At 42.8% G+C, this 14,129-nt stretch overlaps 1 protein-coding gene and 1 pseudogene across 4 annotated transcripts in view; both read right to left on the bottom strand.

The window, feature by feature from the left end:
• ARMH3 (armadillo like helical domain containing 3) overlaps positions 1 to 13,857 on the bottom strand; it is a 186,606-nt gene extending 172,749 nt beyond the window's left edge. The window contains exons 1-2 of one of the 4 annotated variants that reach the window (XR_005069111.1): positions 13,703 to 13,857; positions 697 to 809 (exon numbers count right to left, since the gene is read on the bottom strand). Coding sequence is in view for 3 of the 4 variants with exons in the window: in XM_037064084.1 (XP_036919979.1) it covers positions 697 to 798 (102 nt within the window). In the remaining variant the exon portion in view is untranslated. Of the gene's footprint in view, positions 1 to 696; positions 810 to 12,376; positions 12,465 to 13,066; positions 13,437 to 13,702 lie in introns of those variants that run through there. The other 3 variants (XM_037064084.1, XM_037064085.1, XM_037064086.1) reach the window with 3 other exon arrangements.
• On the bottom strand, positions 10,724 to 10,847 carry LOC118999546 (uncharacterized; annotated as a pseudogene).
• Positions 13,858 to 14,129: the final 272 nt, after the last annotated feature.

Here is a 14,129-nt window from a genome sequence, read left to right as displayed (position 1 = left end):
AGGCACATGTAAAAAACATGGCCCCCTTGCACCATTCTGATCAGAATTAAAGCTAATGTATTTAGTGATCCATCTGGAGTAATGCTAGGCATATAGTAGAAATTCAATGTACAGTAACTCTTTTTATAGGGATTATTCTGTATCACATGTACTACCTATGACCAAAAGGCAAGTAAATACCTCTGCAAGGCACCTAATTACTCTGACCTCTCCTGACAGGGTACATTTCACAGCACAGGCTCAGGCCATGACCAATGAACAGTAGTGAAGATCCCAAGAAATCTAACTGCTAATACTCCTCAGTTAACTCATAAAGAGAATGAGGTAGTCTAACTAAGCAACTGTTCTGTCCACTACCAGCTTGAGATAGAACGTAACAGAGCATCTTTTTAAAATATCTGACATGTAGAATTCTAGGTCCAAAAGGAACTTCAAGAGACATCTAGGATAGAGGGGTCCTTAAGTCAGATCATAAGGAACACAAGTCTTAAAGATATTCAGAAAAGAAGCTTCCCCAGCCTACCTTCCTCCTTTCAACAATCTATATCAATTAATACAAAACCATAAGGTCTATTAAGAGAGAGTTTCACCCTCTGAAGAGCTGGGAGGTAGCAGGCAGAAGTGAGATTGTATTTCATTTTGGAACAAAAAACTAAGGAGTCAAGCTGTGCAGAATATCAGGGCTTCAGGTCTTACCATGAAGATCTCATCATACATCAGCACCACTTTTTCCTTTAGTGGTTTTTTGGAGGCTGAAGACTTCCGGAGCAAACCTCCCCGTTTCTCTACCTGTGCCATAGTTAGAGGATCTGTGAAAAGAAAGCCACAATCAGTGCTAGAAATACTCTCCAAGATTCTAGAAACTTTATTGAAATACTTCTCGGGAAATTTTTTGGGAAAAAATTACACGCAACCATGCTATAGATCTTGTGCATCTGTCCAACACCCTCTCCCCTAACTAGGCAATCTCAAGGTTTAAGTCATTGCTTGTCCTACAGCATAACACATTTTACATCCTTAAAGCATGCCGGTATCCCTGGCTGGTGTGGCTCAATTGATTGGAGCATTACCCCATAAATCAAAATGTCACAGATTCGATACCTAGTCAGGGCACATGCCTAGGTTGCGGGTTTGGACCCCAGTCAGGTTGCATACAAGAGACAACTGATCAATGTTTCTCTCTCTCCCTCTCTCTCTCTCCCTCCCTTCCCCTCTCTCTAAAATCAATCAGCATGTCCTCAGGTGAAGATTAAAAAAAAAAGAACATGCCAGGGAATATGGCTTCAAGCAGATCCAAAATGAAACAGGAACGTGTAACTAGCTCCATCTGTAATAGGTCTGGCCATATATTTGAGGTTGATGAAAGTCAGGCTGAAAAGCACACAGTGCCCCAGACTAATGGTGAAGTTAAATTTCAAGTATTGATCAAGCTTAGGACCATTAAGACAGGAAGTGTGCTGCAGACTGATGTGCTCCATTGATTTCCCCAAAGTGAGTAGGTTCTCATCGCTGCAAAGCACTTGGCCTTCACTGCCTCATAAATCACAATGCACTTTACTGTCTTCAGAAATTCCTCTGGAAAGAGACCCAAGGCAGAAAATAGCAGTTAAAGGCCAACAATTAAACTTGATTTCAAAATAACCAAATATGACAATATACTCCTTTTAAATTTAATTATATATGTGCATATGTGTATACATATATATATGCAACATCACTGCAGATCGAACCTCAGTGTACTCTTCAATTTTATATTAAAAGCAGTTCCATGAATCATGCTCAAATTTCCCCATCTTGCTTCAAGGATCTCTCAATTTTTTAAGTGAGAACTTGAAATCTTAGGTCTCCACTGTAGATTTACACATATTCCCTCACTTCCCAGATTCTTCCCACCTGGAAGAGACCAAATTCCTGTCTGTCTCTTAAATTCTAGGCTCCACTTGTGAAACTTAATTTTAAACAATGGCAAATAGGGGGCTAGTCAGGAGCCTGGTTTTTACTTCCAGACAAACCCAAAGCAGCAGAACAAAATTAATGTTGTCCACTGACTTTTGGAAAATATGGACTTTCAAATCAAAATAAAAATTTTGTTTAAGGAACAGATGCATCAACTAGCATAAAAGATTTTCACCTCAGACATTGTCTTTCTCTAATATGTGCAGCCAAAAAGGAAATTCACCTTTGAACACAAAAAAGCACAAAGCACAGAAAATTTCCCCAGCTAAACATCAGGCATCTTTGCCAAAGGGAATACATCTTATCCTTCTTCAGTAAGCCCACTGCTCACGGTAAATACAGTGTATGCTCGCCACTGACTGATTCCGAAAGGGGAGGAGGCCTGCAAAGTACTAGATCTGACTTAAAATTTTCGTAAGACCTCTTTATTGAGGCCTCAGTAAGGCCGCAAATCTCATTATGGTCCAGAAAAAACTGAAGGGAAAATAACAACAACAACAAAGAGAAGATTCTGTGGGCAATTTATGCCATACTGATCATGGCTTTGCCTTAAAGCATGAAATACAGCCTCTGTCAAAACATTCCTGTGTCTTTTAAATAGGTTGTCAAGAGGAAGATGTCCTTATAGAGGAGAAAACAAATTGGAAATCAAGAGGATCCTATTAAACTAAACCAAAAGCAGTGCAATTCTAAGCTTAGTGGGTCCAGTCTTTCATGTACTCAGCATCAGCAGGTTGATTAGCAGGAATAGCGAGAACCACAAGTTCCTGGATATGAAAAGCACGTGTTTACAAACATCCCCCTCTCAGGATTTATAATTGGTTACAGCTAATCAATGTCTACCCCAAATCTAATAAACTCACTTTCTCTATTTCAGAATCAATACTTTCTAATAAGTGAAAGGGAGTAGGAGAGAAAAACAATTCCAAAGTACCAAATTTCCTAAGAAATTAAATTCTTTCCATCACTCTACTTCCACTTGGAGCAGGGGGAAAATTCAACCAAGGGCCTCAACTCATTACTCTCTATGGGCACCTGAAATATACCACCCACGCCACCGAAACCGACAAGAGAGTCTCCTCCTCCTCCTCCAGCACTTCTGTCCATGAGACACAGCAAAGGACAGTATGTCTAGGATAGTTGGCAGAGAGAAATGGAGAAATCTTACAGAAGGGTTTTTTTTTTGTGGGGGGTGGGGGGGTGGTCTCAGAAATTAAGCCTGTGCTCCTAAATGTGAAAGTAAAATATGTGACTGGTAGAGCAGCACATCAGTATGTGAGTACAACCTGTTTACATACTCATAGCACTTTTTTCCTATTTTGCCACCCTCCCCTGTTGTAGAGAGAATCAGTATCAGCTGGGGAGCAGCAAGGCAGAAAGAAGCAACCAACCAGCAGAACTGAGACTAGAACACAGGTTTCCCAACCAACTAGATGGCAGAGTAGGTCTTTACTTCTCAGTTTCCCTACAAGTAAAATAAGGGGACTGGCCCAGACATATCATCTAATGACTCTCTCAGCATCCACAAAATCCCACAAACACATAGGGAGCGCCTATAATTATAAAGCACTAGTTTCGGCACTACAGGGTTAATCACAAAGAGGAAACTCCAGACCTGATCCTCTGGGAGCACACGATCTGTTGGCAGACACAGACACATAATAATGCACAGCACAAGGCAAATCATGAGAAATAAAGAGAGTAAAGGTACAAAAAAAAATGCTATGGGACCACGAGGAAGGGAAAGAAGCATTTTATGACTATGACCTCTGTTGACTCTGGCTTTTAAATCCTTGTGGTGAAGAAGAAAATACAGCAAAGCCACAGTAATCCCACAGAAATGGCATTTTAGGCTTAACACAGTTTCTCAGAAATAAGACATACTAGGCAAAGTACAAAAGAGAATCGGGCAACTTTTCGATACTAACTTCATTTACCACCAAATTTAGGAATGGCTCCAATTCCCCCAAACTCAACAGAAAATCAATGAGGTCTTTTATTCCTCAACCTCAGGATCTGCTGGCCCCATGATATGTAGTACAACTTCTCTCTGAAAGATCCAAGTCATACAGCTTCTTAAGAACTATATCTTAAAACAATCGAGCCACATACTTCTTAAACGCACATCTCTTCACATCCCCTACGGGGTAAAAAAAGTCAAATAATATGATTTTAAAACCTAAAGCCAACACTTTGAATGTCTAATATGTAAGGAATGTTCGTTACACTTATTTTATCATCTTCACAAGTACAATACATGGCAACTCTAGTATCAAAAATTAATTTAATAGAAATTCACTCTAATTCCGAGAGTTGCCATAGTTAATCTATCAAAAGTTTTGCGTTTTAGTCCCCATTCTTATACTCATTCTACAACCTAAGTTTCCTTTTCCTCCTTGGGCTTCAATTTGCCAACAATGTAAAAAGAAGCCATGGCAAGAAAGCACAGAAAAGCAAATCCTTGTGTACATTTAGCGGAGGGTAAATTGGTACAGTCACTACAGAACAGTAGGGAGGTTCTTCAATACATTAAAAACAGCCCTGGCTGGTGCGGCTCAGTGGACTCAACAAGGGTGTGCAAACCAAAGGGTTGCTGGATCCATTTCCGATCACGGCACATGCCTGGGTTGCACGCCCCCCACTGGGCCGGGTCCCCAGTATGGGGCATACAAGAGGCAACCACACATTGATGTTTCTCTCCTTCTCTTTTTCCTTCCCTTCCCCTCTAAAAATAAATAAACAAAATATTTTTTAAATATTACAAATAGAACTACCATAAGATCCAGCAATCCCACTTTTGGGTGTATATCTGAAGGAAATACAATCATTATCGAGAAGAGATACCTGCAGCCCCACACTCACTGCAGCATTATTCATAAGAGCCAAGACGTGGAAACAACCTAAGTGCCCACCAATGGACGAATGGATAAAGAAAATGTAGTATGCATACAATGGAGTATTTTTCAGCCATAAAAAAGGAAGTCCTGCCATTTTCAACAACACAGATGCCTCCTGAGGTCATTATGCTCACTGAAATAAGCTGGGCAGAGAAAGACAAAAACTACGATCTCGCTTATACTAAAAACTCACAGACACAGAACAGACTGGTGATAGACTAGTGGTTGCCAGGGAGCGGGGAAAACGGAGAGATTCCGGTCAAAGGGTCCAAAGGTCCAATGACAAGACAAACAACTTCAGGATCTTATGTATTGTGTGGTGACTGTAGTTAACAATACTCTATTGTACATTTGCAAGTTCCTAAGACAGTAGATCTTAAATGTTCTCACCATACACACACAAAAAGGTATCTGTGTGAGGCATTAACTAACCATATTACAGCAATCATTTCACAACATATAAGTTTATCAGGTCATCATACTGGACACCTTGAAGTTACACAATGTGATGTATCGATTAGATCTCAATAAAGTTTAGGGAAAAACACATGGAACAGCTCTCTCCTGTAGGCTTCCAAATTTAATGATCTACGGTAAGTATCACACTTTCTTCACTCTTGAGGGAGGCTCCAAAACACTACTGCAGGTAGATGCTGAGATAAACACCCTAACAACATTTCAACCAGTGCGTAAGAAGACGAGACGAGAGGGAAAAGGGGGGAAAAGGAAGTAGGAAACAAGAGAAAATGAACAAAAATAAATGTGCCCATCATCTACAAAGAAAAAAAAACATATGCACAAATCAGGTAATCAGGTATATGACAAACATTTGCCGTCAAGCACTAAGGATACAGCAGGGAACGAGACAGGTGAGATCCCTGCTGCAGTTTTCATTCCGGCAGAAGAAAGACAGCAGACAAGTTGAGATGGGGGCAAGCATCTTAAAGACAAATTGTCTCAGAGGATATGTTAATAGGGAGATTAAAGTAGCCTCTGTGAGAAGTAATGCATGAGCTGAAATCAGAATAACAGGAAACAGCCATGTGAAATCTTGGGAAAAATGTTCCAGGCAGCAGGAATGACAAGTGCAAAGGCTCCAAGAGCTGAAAAGATGGCCTGTTTGAGAAACTGAAATGCCAGGGGGCCTAGACTGGAGTACTAAATAGTCCCTTTTCGAAATGGTCTTGTCGTGTCTACTGAAGTGGTGGTTTTGTATTTGTGTGAGTTTTTTCAATATATAAAGAGAATTCAAATGTCCATCAGAAGCAGAATGGGATAATTTAATAGTCATACAACAGAATACTACATAGAAATTTTTTTAATCATTGAAACAATATTGATAAGTTTCACAGACGTTGAATGAAAAACATCTGAAAGAAAAGAGTACAAACTAACAATCCATTTATATGAAGTTCAATGAAGGCAAAATGAATCTACAGTAATAGAGGTCAGAAAACTGGTTTGCCCTCAGCAAGGAGATGAGTGGGAAGCAGCACAAGGAAGCCTTCTAAGGTGCCCACATGCGCTCTATCCTGATCTGAGCGGAGGTCACGCGAATGTGCACATGTGCAAAAAAAATCAGGTTGTGTACTGCACATTGTATAACCTATTCCCCAATCTAAAAAAATGTGAATTCATATACATATAAAAATTTAATAGCACCCATGCACAATGCTAGAACAGAGGCTAGTAGAGGCCCCAAATGAAACAAACACTCAGGACACCAATTTAAAATGACAACAAAGAGTTAACACTTATTTAGCACTTACTATGTACCAGGCACTGTTCTAACCACTTCATGTACATTAATTTGTTGCTTCCTCACAACAAACCTATGATCGAGGAACTTTACAATAAGAAAACTAAAGCATGAAGTGGATTAAAAAAAACTTGCCAGTTTAAGTGAGAGCAGGAACTCAAACCCAGACCATCTTATGTTAGAGAACAGTGGGAACCTGGAAACCTGGTCCACAACCCAGGCATGTACCCGGACTGGGAATGAAACCAGCGACCTTTGATTCGCAGGCTAGCACTCAAGCCACTGAGCCCCATCAGTCAGGGCTACACTGATCTTCACTACAGAATTTTATTGATATTATTTTAATTAAGCTTAGTCAGTGCTGTGAGGATAATTCAGCACCAAAACTTGAAAATGAATGGAAAGATATAATAAAACAAGACAGAAAGGTGAAGTGGAGAGCCAGTCAAGTATATCAGTATAGCCTTCAGCTTAGGAGAATATGCTTGACCACCACAGAGCTATGACAGCCTGTTTCAGAATCTCCTGGGGTATCTCCTGAAAATGTAGATACCTAAGCCCCCTTCCCCACTACTGAAATAGACATTTTAAGTTATGGACTAGGGGTTTACATCTTTAAAAAACACCCTGGTCAGTGGTTCTTAAGTGGGGCAATTTTGCCTCCCAGGGGACATCAATGCCTGGAGATAATGTTGCTTGTCACTAGGAGGAGAGACACTACTAAGAACTACTGGGTAGAGGCTGGGGATGTTGCTAAACATCCTATCATGCACAAGACGGTCCCCATAACAACATCCCACAGCAAATCCAGCCCAATATGTCAAGAGTGCCAACACTGAAAAACCCTGCCCCAAGTATTCTCTGCTCACTGAAGTTTGAGAAGCACCCTCATCAAAACCTTAAACCAGGCTTTGAAAGGAAAGGAGCATCTGAGCAAAGATAATTTTGAAAGAATGCATAAAACTTCTGTCGCCTCTAGAAAATGAACTGAAACAATCCTCACCTATCCTCCATCTCATTCTCCCCATATTAATTCACCAACCATATTCCCTTCCCTTCCTTTAGGATCTTGGCCCCAGGTTGCCCATCTGTGAAGTACCTGTACAAAACACACTGACCATAGTAATCCATATTTCTAGTAAAGGAGATGAAAATCCTATCTGCCCAGGAGTTGTGGCTGAATCAAACACCACCACTGTCTAACCATGTGCCATTCACACAATATACAAGAGGAAGTAACATGTTTATAAGGCCAGAAAGAGTCTCCTACCCTGACTCTTTCTAACAGTTCCCTAGTTCCTCTAGATGCAAGGTTTTTGTTGTTTTTAATCTTTAGGCACAAGTTATTTTTTTCCCTAAATTTCCTGCAATGTAGACCACGCTCCCTGGAGGTAATACTAGCAGTGTGAGCATTTAAGGGAATGCAGGGTATTCCTCCAAATCTCACCCTTCATTTATCAAACTAGTTCCTAATATGCCTCTTCATTACTGAAGACCCCAAGGATTTAGTCCACTTGCTGATCCACATAATCCAGATCGGCCTTCTAAATTTAGTCCTGTCTGCCCTGGCTGGTGTGGCTCAGTGGATTGAGTGCCAGCCTGTGAACCAAAGGTTTGCCAGTTCAATTCCCAGTCAAGGCACCTGCCTGGGTTATGGGTCAGTTCCTTGGTGGGGGGCGCATGAGAGACAACCACACACTAATGTTTCTCTCTCTTTCTCCCTCATCTCCCCTTTGTCCAAAAATAAATAAATCTTTTTAAAAAACTGTAAAACATATTAAAAATAAACAAACAAATAAATAAATTTAGCCTTGTCTGAATCTGTATTTAATTCACTTTCCAGACACAGGTGTGGGCACTGTATTGCGTTGCTTCTACTCCACAGGGCTCCTTGCCACCACTTCTTTCCTAGCATGGAACACAGTGTCCCCAGTCCTACCCTCCTGGCTGGCTCTAAAACAAGCAGACAACTCCTTTCCATTGAGTGGATTTTTAGTGCTAGTCACTCCAAGTCTTTCGTATCTTCCAAAAGGCATAGGGGCTGCCGCATTCTTGCACCACCTGTCTGAATTCCCTCCTTTATGGAGTGCTCCAGGACAGGCCACCATCCCCTTGTTCTACCACTATTTTTTTCGTAATTCCTAGGGATGGAATTCATTACTTCTTCTTTCAAAGCACAGCTTCCCCCTCAGAGTGATACATAATAAATAACATGACTGAGCATCACCATATACAGGGCACTGTTCTAAGTGCTTTAAATATAGTGTATTTAAGCCTTACAATAACCAAATGAAAAAAGTACTATTACCTAATTTTACAATGAGCGGTAAAGCCACTCAAGCTTTGTCTCTGACATTCCTTCCCCCTATCAGAATATCCTATTAATGCAAAAACTCAGGTGTTGACTAGAAGAACATTCCAAATCCAGATTTAGGTAAAGTCTACGGAAACTCCAAACTGACACCCATAATACCAACATTCCTGCTTTATCCAAGAAAAGTCATTCAACTCAAGACAGTCTGACAAGCAGCACCCCCACTTTCCAGATGACCAGGACAGAGCCAGCCTGGTCAGTAAGTGCGTGAGCCACTATGGGGTGGCACCAGTTTCTTGTGTGTGCTCTGGCCAGTGCCCACTTCTAAGGAGGTGGTTAGCCTATCCCTGCAAGTGGAAGTAATTCAGGGATTTTCTCAAGACTTAGCAGCAAGTGGCAAAATGTGAAATTTCCCTATCTCTACTCTAGGTGTCAGCTACCGTCTGTACCTGCTAAAGGTGAACTAGCTTCAGAGAATTCAATCCAGTCTCATCAGAATTGACCGAGTCTGGCCCTGGCTGGTGTAGCTCAGTGGATTGAGCACAGGTCTGTGAACGAGAGGATCGCGGTTCGATTCCCAGTCAGGGCACATTCCTGGGTTGCAGGCCAGTTCCCTGCAGGCCAACTCCCAGCAGGGGATGTGCGAAAGGCAACCATACATTGATGTCTCTCTCCCTCTCTCCTTCCCCTCTAAAGATAAATAAATTAATTAATTTAAAAAAAAAAAGAATTGACCGAGTCTGCCTACTTTCACAAACTAATAATACAGATGAAGAGGTTTAAATAAACATGACTACCTTAGGTTCCCCTTTCAAATTATTTTACACAAGAAGGAATGCACTTGCACCTTCCGGAGGAATCAACTTAAATTTGACAGGATTTCAGAAAACTCTGATTGAAAATCACATTCTCTGACATCTCCCAGAATGAAAATCTATTGTAAGATCCTCTTTTCAATGAGCAGCAACCTCCTGTAAATTAATACTGTCCATCTCCTGCTCAAGCCCTGAACTTCCTCAAGCAGCACAACGTCACTCATGTGTTCTTCATTTCCTTTCCTATTGAACCGTACAAGCCTCATGAATACTACCTAACTATAAACTGAAAATTATGAAACAGACTCCCATAATCTTCTTAAAGAAAGCCCAGCCCTGGCTGGTGTGGCTCAGTGGATTGAATGCTGGCCTGCAAAACAAAGGGTTGCTGGTTCAATTCCCAGTCAGGGCACATGGCTGGGTTGCAGGCCAGGTTCCCAGGAGGGAGCATGCAAGAGGCAACCACACATTGATGTTTCTCTCCCTCTCTTTCTCCTTTCCTTCCCCTCTGTCTAAAAATAAATAAATAAATAAATATTTTAAAAGATTAAAATAAAATAAAGTTACTATGTTATGGTCCTTGCTTTGAGAAACTCACTATTAAATAGAAGAAGTACATAGTTTGATACTTCTCTTTTTTGGATTGTGTTTTAAAGTTTTTATTGTATTTTTTCCATTACCATTTATGCACCTTAAACCCCTCTCCCTCCAGCAATCACCACTGCTGCCCATGTCCATGAGTCCTTGGTCCTTTTTGCTCTCTGACACTTCTTTATAAACAAACAAAATAAACATTTTTCCCTGGGATTTTTTTTATTTATTTCCCCGGTCATACACGCCCTCACTTCCTCAGAGCTATGGCCAAAGTATTATGCTCACCAAGCCTCTTTATTTCCACTGCCCAACGTCTCCATGTGCATATCCCACAAGCAACTCAATCTCAGCACACCAGACTATCTCCCCTGCGCCTCTTTCCACAGCCACCCCATCTCTTTTTTTTTCACATTTGGAGAAATCGCAGGGCTCAGCACATCCAGGGTGCAATCAATAAGCCTCCCCCTGGGAAAATCACCTTCGTGATCATATCTCCCCTACCAGGTAAGTATTCCAGCCCCAACTCAAAAAATCTGCTCTACTTTTCCCAGGCCAGTGGAATTCCCATTCACCCAATCTCACAAATCAGAAAACTTATCCCACTCTCTCTCTCCAGTCACTAAGTCCTGTTGCATCTATCTCCAAATTATCCATTCCCCACTTCTTCATTCTTACTGCCACACTTTACTCAGACTCTCAATCAATTGCAACAACTCCAATTAGTCTCACTGCCTCATTTCTCATTACTTTTAATTTTCACTTCCATCACTCCCTAACATAAAAAGCACCTCCTGCCCTGGCCAGGTAACTCAGTTGGTTAGAGGGTCATCCCAATAGGCCAAGGTTGCAGGTTCAATCCCCAATCAGGGCACATACAAACAAGAGTGTGTGAATGAGTGGAACAATAAATCGATGTTTCTCTCTCTGTGTCTCTCTCCCCCTTCCCCTCTCTCTTTCTAAAATCAACAAATAGGGAGGGGGACAATGGTAGATAGAAGGGGAAGGGACTAGTCAAAGAACAAGTATGAATGACCCATGGACATGGACAACAGTGGGGAGCAGGGGCTAAGGGGCTGGGCTGGGCAGAGGAGGGCAAAGGGGGAAAAACTGGGATAACTGTTATAGAATAACAATTTTTTTCATTTAAATAAAATCCATAAAGAAAAAAATCAGAAAAAAAAAGCATCTCCTGACAACTTCCCCACCACACATCCTGACTGGGACAAAGTTCTGACACTTCAGCATCATGTTATTTTTTCTTCCTCCCATTTTCACCGTTTCTATGCACATACTGTTCTAACTGGAATGCCATTCCTTATTTGTGCAAGCTCCTACTCATCTTCATCACCCAACTTGAGTATCTTCCCTTATGAAGGTTTCTCTGACTCTCCCAGGCAATGGCTATAGTCCCTTCATTCTGTATAAATTCCTCTAAAAGGACACATACCACATGGCACTACAATTTTCATAACTACATCTCTTTGATGTTCTTAAGGAAAGATATTCATATTTCCAACCCCAGTGCCAGGTACATAGCAAGTGCTCAATAAATGCTTATTGAATAAACAGTTCACTTTCGTATATCCTGAACCAATTGATTTGGCTCTTTTCCCCAAATATTATGAATTCTTAAACTTGACTTTATGTGAAATTTCAAGTTGCTTTTTTTTAAGAAACAAAAGCCAAGTTTACTAGCTCATTTCTTTGTATCTGAAGTAGTCCTCGATGACATCCTTTGCCTGAGACTCTGCCATAGTTCTTAACTATGCAAACAACCACTTTACAACTGCAAACAACCACTTTACAGGGTTTTCCCTCTCTGTTGATCTTGCAGGGGCCTACCCATTCCCCTAGGTTCTTATTGTCGTCAACCTTAATTAGGCTGATTGGGTGTTCAGCACAGGAGGCCTCCAACAACTTGATAAACAGGCTCATCAGAGTTGAATGCAAACACACAAAGGTGGGCTTGGCACTAAACTACGGCTTGCGCAGCTTCCATTCCACGCCCTGGGCCACCATGGTCGAGGGCAGTCTTCAGCACCTCTTGTAAAGCAGTTTTGACGTCCATCACAAGTCCAGCAGCAATGCCTTCCTCAGCCACAGCCCCCACAGGTGGGTTATGCCTGGAATCGAATCTTGACTGCACCCAAGCCTCTGCCTCCGCGCAATTCTGCAGGCCAACTCCACAGCAGCAGGGAAAGAGCTAAATTTCAAGTTTTATAACAACTTCTTTGAGTTGCCAAGGGTATTTTATTAGCATTATACAATGTTGAACAAGTGAATGAACTATAATGCTTAAACGTCCAGGGAAAACACCTTAAAGGCTCCCCTATTCACTAAAAGAATTGTAAACCCGCCTTTACAGTCCTAACAAGGACGACCCACCTTTCTCTAGACGGATTATCTGAGGTCTTCACAAAGGAAGTACTGTGCACACAAATACAACGGAAGGCACACCCAAATAATTCTAGCTAACTTGCGCTAAAGGCAGGTACACAAATCATATTTCTCCCGGTTTACAAAGTCACTGAGAGCTCAGAATAGCAAAGAAACAGCTCTCACTCAGCTCAAAACTTTTTCTAAACAGAAATAACCGGGAAGGGTCTGATAATCAAGAAACATTTATTCGGGCCTGACCCAAATCTCTACTTCCCCCATTCTGCTGAGGCAGCACTCCACAGCTTCTGATAGGTCTCCTTCCCAAGGGAACTACTTTATTCCCCACACTTGCCTAGGAACAGGTTCCTTTCCCAGGTTCATACCAAGTAACCCAGAGAAAACACGGCTGCTTCATTAATTCGGTGCGAAGGGTGGGCTGAAGCCCGCCAGCCATAGACTAAAAAGAGAGGCATGATGGAGCCTTTCGGGACACCTGAAAACTCGGGGGAGGCCGGCCTTTCCTTAGCCGTTCTCAGATGTCTTCCCCCAAGCCCTCACCCCAGGGACCGGCCGGGCTGAAGGCCACCCAGGGACCGGAACAATCTGAGAGCGGAGACAGCTTTAAGGGTCAGGGTTGGCCCCATGTTGAAGTCAAAGGTCAGCGCCCAGGCTGCCGGGAGGGCCCAACAGGAACCCAGAGGGACGTGCCCGGCACCGGATGTTCCGCGGGCCTCGCCTCTAGAAAAGCAAGCCTCTTCTCGCTCCGCTCCGCCGCCCCGGGCCCAGCCTCCCAGCCTCCCCGCCTCACGCAGCCCCAACCCGCCTCAGCAGCTGTCCTCCCTCCCTCTCCCCCGCCCCTCGTCACCCCCGTCGTCCCCAAAGCGAGCTCAGGCCCCGCCCCCAGAGCCGCCTTTGGACTAGGGCCTAGTATGGCAGGACCCGTAGGGATTGGCCAGGATCGGACACGGCCTGGGCCGGCGCCGCTTACCGAGAGCCGGGTCCCTCCTCCACCACCCGCGCCGCTCCCGGGCGCGTTGGCTCCCGACGCCACCGACGCCGCCGATGCTCCGGTCTTACGGCTCTACTCCCGACCTCCCCCGGCCCTTCCCCAGGCCCACAGTACCCCGCTGGGTCCTAAAACCCGCCTCTTGATAGGTTTGTCCACGCCCTGAGGCTGGCTGAAACCACGACTCCCAGCAAGCATCACAAAGACAACAATTCCCGAAATGCACCGCGGAAAAGAAATTAGTAAAAGAAACCTCTATTAAGTATCTACTGGATGCAAGTTGCAATAGCAATGCTGTTAAATATGGCAGCCTCCGAATGCGGCAATTCCACTTCTACGAATAAATGTATCTTCAAAGATATATATTTCCAATCTGTTTATGACAACTTTGTAAGTGAGAGATTGTAAA

The sequence above is a fragment of the Sturnira hondurensis genome, unplaced genomic scaffold (genome assembly GCF_014824575.4).
Source record: "Sturnira hondurensis isolate 20B ecotype Veracruz unplaced genomic scaffold, ASM1482457v3 Scaffold0014854, whole genome shotgun sequence".
NCBI classification, from domain to species: Eukaryota; Metazoa; Chordata; class Mammalia; order Chiroptera; family Phyllostomidae; genus Sturnira; species Sturnira hondurensis.
This window is presented reverse-complemented; position numbering and strand designations above follow the sequence as displayed.